The sequence below is a fragment of the Culex pipiens genome, chromosome 3 (genome assembly GCF_016801865.2).
Source record: "Culex pipiens pallens isolate TS chromosome 3, TS_CPP_V2, whole genome shotgun sequence".
In the NCBI taxonomy this organism is placed as follows: domain Eukaryota; kingdom Metazoa; phylum Arthropoda; class Insecta; order Diptera; family Culicidae; genus Culex; species Culex pipiens.
This window is the reverse complement of record NC_068939.1, coordinates 49,516,186-49,521,136: the sequence shown is the minus strand read 5'-3', so window position 1 is coordinate 49,521,136 and position 4,951 is coordinate 49,516,186. Positions and strand designations below refer to the sequence as shown.

Sequence of the window (4,951 nt, the reverse complement as noted above, 5' to 3'; positions counted from 1 at the left end):
TTATTTCACTTTCAAATAGTTTTGTCTGTGACATTTATAGTTTTTCGCCTATATCTGGGACAAATATGCAAACAGAGCGATAGTTTTTGACATCGTCCGAAAAGTAATTCCCCTGAGACTCTATAGGCAATTGGCTTAGCCGTATACTAGAGGCTATTAGGTGACGACAAATGGACGGATAGTCGATATTCATGAGTTTGCAGCAAGTTTTAGTTTGCTGGCAGCGATGAATTCACACCACATCATCATGTACTCTTATTGTTGAATGGAAGGGAGGCTCGTTCAAACCTGTAGGAAACGATGTTTCCAAACTCGAGGTAGGGGGGCAGGAGGTGGTGGTGCAAAAGATATCTCTCGCTCGGGTCGTTACTTGGTACTTGGCAAGTACTTGAATTTGGTTAGATATATAAACGGGACTGTGGTTACCGGTATGCATCAGTACTAGTCCCAAAGTCAGCTGCGGTGGATTCGTCCCTCAACATTCAGTGCAAAATGAAGTTCTTGATTGTGGTACGTTAAGAAACAATATTCTAAGGACTCTATTCTGTGTGCATTTTGTGAAAAAAGTTACATTTGTTACAAGGAATATCTAAAAAAAATTACAGTTTTAGTTTTCATTAATCATGGCTAAAACAAAAAAAAGGCGTTGAGTGATTAAATTTCAAATCAACATTATCCAGTGTGATTTGTGTAGTGACGAGCCCACATTGGTGGATTTACCAAAAAGTACAGGAAAAACAATCAAAGCAAATTACTGAACAATGTGGTGCCTTCGACAATGATGTAATTTCATGAAACTATCCAGAAAAGAATTCAAACAATAGCTGAATTGGTGTGCTGTTTTCAAATATTTTGATGTTATTTTACCAACAAGGTTCTTGAAAAATCCCAACTTTATTTGGTCTAAAGATTGATGATAAACTGAACAGTTAATACTCAGCAAAAAGAGTTTAATTTTGAAAGGTTAACGTTTTTCTTTTTCGATGTTGTTTTACCTCAATTTTTGTGGATTAAGTAATAAACACATTAAAAGATGTAAATTTACACATTTGTAAAGAAGGTATTTCTGGAAAAAACTGTCAAGTTTCTTACTTGTCACATTATTAATATTTTTTAATGATGGTTAGGCCAATGTAACTTTTTCATTTTTTTGTCTTTCAATTTATTTATTTTTTTCAAAAAGGCAAAGGACAAACGAATAAATTTGACTAATAACAGAAAATGTTATTGAAAAAAGTAGTTTAATCCATTGTAAACTATTTATGTAACGTTACATAAAGTTTACAATTGTATTCTCTACAAAATGGGCCACTTTAAGGCTTTTTAAAAATTTCCAATTCTATTTGCTATTTGCCTTAAATTAAAAAAAAATATATATCTGATATTTAAATGTAGTTAAATGTTAAATGTACAGCAAAACAATCATAGTAGTATTACATCTGGGGATCAGTACATCTTTTATGTCAGAAAAAAAAACCCATCTATTTTTTTAAATTTATCACTTTTTTGTTGTAATGCCACCATCTGAGTCTAAATTGAGGTTATATTATATCAAAAAAGAGGTAATATTAAATCCAATTTTACACCTTCCAAATTTATTTAAAAAAAATTTAATAGCCTTAAAATAAGAAAAACATTATTGGACAAGTTGGATGAAATTTAAATAGCTATAAGTTAAAAATCCATGAAAAGCATAAAAGGTGTCAAAATTAAATAATGAAAATTAATTCAGACGATTTCAAAATAATTGGGATACGGGTGTATCTATGCATAGTAAAAAATTTAATAAATTTGAAAAGTAGAAATTACCTCTTTCATGATGTAATATTTTGGTTAAAATGGTTTAAACTGCAACAGAAGTAAATTTACACATTTTTCAGAAATTAAGTTGTACTCATTCCGAGATGTAATATTACAATGGTTTTTTTTACTGAGTATCACCGTATTTTCTATGTTATGTTTTTTTAAAGATGGATAATTTTTTTTCCTGCGACAAAATTTAATTAAAAATATGTCAATCTGAGTTAATGCTTCGATTAGGATATGAAGCATAAATCTCAAGATTTTGTTAATTCTTTGTTTATTTTTTTTTTGTTTATTTACATATTTTTTAATTTGGTTAATGAAATGCAAGATAATAGATTTTTCGAACCTCGGATATTATAAGTGAGAACCAATGCTGAACTATGAAAAATTTACAATTACGGTATTAAAAGTACTACTTGTAAAGGGTTAAATTATATATGTTGCTCTTTTCATATGTTATCATTTTTTTTAATTTTGAAGATATTGTTTTAGAAAATATTGAAAATATCGATTTTTAGAAAACGTCGATTGAAAAATAGTTAGGCCAAAGAAAATAAAGTAAAAAAAAAACGATCAAAAACAATGCCACTGCAGTTTTTTTATATCAAGTTTTGTCTCTAATCCATCAAAAATTCCCTCAAAAATTTAGGGAACAAAAAAAATTAAATTTGCATAGAAAAAAAAATTAAATCGATGGAATTTTTTATGCAACGTATTCGAAATCGAAAGAAGACTTTTAAATCTTTATACAAATTTTGAATTAACGGACCACAGATCGGTGCTAAACGTAAATACCAGGAAATAGGAATATTTTCATAAATTCATAGAGACTTTGCAAATTTATCTGGCTTGAAATTTTTTTGAAGTTATTTTTATTTTGGTACGATAGGGGGGTGTTGTGATTTCCAAAAAAGTGTCTACTTGGTTTGTGGATGGTCCCTTCTCCCTAGATTAAAATTGTACCAGCCTTTTTTTTCTGCCGCAGATAGCAAATTGATAAGAAAGCTTCTACAAAAATACAGAATTTTTGATATTTTATTGGAAGCATAGTAACCTACGACCAGTTAAAATAATAACATTCGGTTGCTATTTTGAATGAACAATACTCAAATTTGAATGGGGACCATCCACAAACTACGTGGACACGTTAGGGGGGGGGGGGGGGGGGGGGGGGTGATTAGCGATTGTCCACGCTCCATACAAAAAAGATCTGTTTTGTATTAAAATTGTCCCCGAGGGGGGAAGGAAAGGGGTCCGAGATTTCCAAAAAGTTTACACGTGGTTATGGATGGACCCATGGAAAACTACCCAAAATTGTAAAATATAGAAGTTAGATTTCTTTCCAAATGACGCAGCAAAAACGGTCTAATCGGCCCAGCCAAATTCTCGCTTTCTAGAACTGTAAAGTCCTGACTTCTATTTTTATTCCTAAGCCATTTCACATGAAATTTATGTTTGCATACATAATGCGGACCCGCTAAACGGCTTTTCTCAACCCACATCAATAAACTCCATCCCCGCAACTCTCGGGAAGATCCGGGACATCAACACATTCTACCACTTTTAAACGACCATTTCTACTCCCCTTTTAGACCATCGCTCTGTTCGTTCTGGCCGTGGCCCTCGTGTCCGCGCTGCCGGCCGTCAACGACGAGTCGCTCCTCGGCGGGGACGTGTACGAGGCCGAAGTGGACGGCAGCTTCAACCCCCAGGACCCGCAGGCCTTTTTCAAGCTGAAGAAACTGAAGAAGCTGCTGTTCCTGGGCTAAGAAGGGTGTTCCTCTTTCGCAGCAGCATGGAGCATCTCAGCCGTTGCAGTCTATCTAAGCTTAGAGAGAAAAACCATACAGTCACTTCCAAATCATTTTGTAGCTTTAGTGTTTTTTTAGTAGCATTTGTAAGGAGGACGAATTAAGAATGAAAAGGACAAGTCAAGACAGAGTCATGTGCAATCTGAAGTCAGCTCACAAACATATTCTAATACAGAACAAACACACAGACACACAAACACAGGATCAACACATGGACACGGTCGGAACCGAAAGAGAGTGGACCATATTTAAGAATTTCAACGTTGAGAAGGTTCACAAACACCAACCCACAAGCACTGAAGAATGCAATATTGTATTATTAGTTTTTTTGTTTTTGTAAATAAAGCCACCTTTTTGCTAAACCAGTAAAACCTGACTTTGATCAAGCTACAAAGAAACCCTTAAGATTCGGTTGTGTATTTAAAAAGTGCGAGTCGTACATTTATCCAACGAGGTTTACCACTTTTTGTGCAATTCCAGAAAACACCCTTTAAACGGTATTTTGCCTTCCTCACTGAGGTAAGGCTATAATCCTGATCTTAAAATGAACTTTTTATGAAAAGCTCGGAGACTCAACTTCATGTATACATATCGACTCAGAATCGAAAACTGAACAAATGTCTGTGTGTGTGTATGTGTGTGTGTATGTGTGTGTGTATGTGTGTGTATGTATGTATGTGACCAAAATTCTCACTGAGTTTTCTCAGCACTGGCTGAACCGATTTTGACCAAACCAGTTGCAATCGACTTGGTATAGGGTCCCATACATCGCTATTGAATTGTTTGAAGTTTCGATAACTAGTTCAAAAGTTATGTATAAAAATGTGTTTTCACATATATCCGGATCTCATTTATATGCATGTAAACGATGTCCGGATCCATTATCCGACCCATCGTTGGTTTTCTTTTTTGAAGCCGGATCTCAATTAAATGTATGCAAACGATGTCCGGATCCATCACCCGACCCATCGTTGGTTAGGTAATTGAGAGACCTTTCCAACGAGTCCACAACATTGAAGATCTGGCAACCCTGTCTCGAGTTATGACCACTTAAGTAATATTTATGTACTTTTTTGAAGCCGGATCTCAATTAAATGTATGCAAACGATGTCCGGATCCATCACCCGACCCATCGTTGGTTAGGTAATCGAGAGACCTTTCCAACGAGCTCACAACATTGAAGATCTGGCAACCCTGTCTCGAGTTATGACCACTTAAGTTATATCTGTGTACTTTTTTGAAGCCGGATCTCAATTAAATGTATGCAAACGATGTCCGGATCCATCACCCGACCCATCGTTGGTTAGGTAATCGAGAGACCTTTCCAACGAGCT

General features: G+C 34.8%; 1 protein-coding gene across 1 annotated transcript; it reads left to right on the top strand.

The window, feature by feature from the left end:
• Positions 1 to 350: 350 nt before the first annotated feature.
• Positions 351 to 3,988, top strand: LOC120413238 (uncharacterized). Its single transcript, XM_039573968.2, has 2 exons — positions 351 to 510; positions 3,399 to 3,988. Exons 1-2 carry the CDS (start codon positions 493 to 495, stop codon positions 3,573 to 3,575), a joined length of 195 nt encoding a protein of 64 aa, XP_039429902.1. The 5' UTR covers positions 351 to 492; the 3' UTR covers positions 3,576 to 3,988.
• The last annotated feature ends 963 nt before the right edge of the window (positions 3,989 to 4,951 follow it).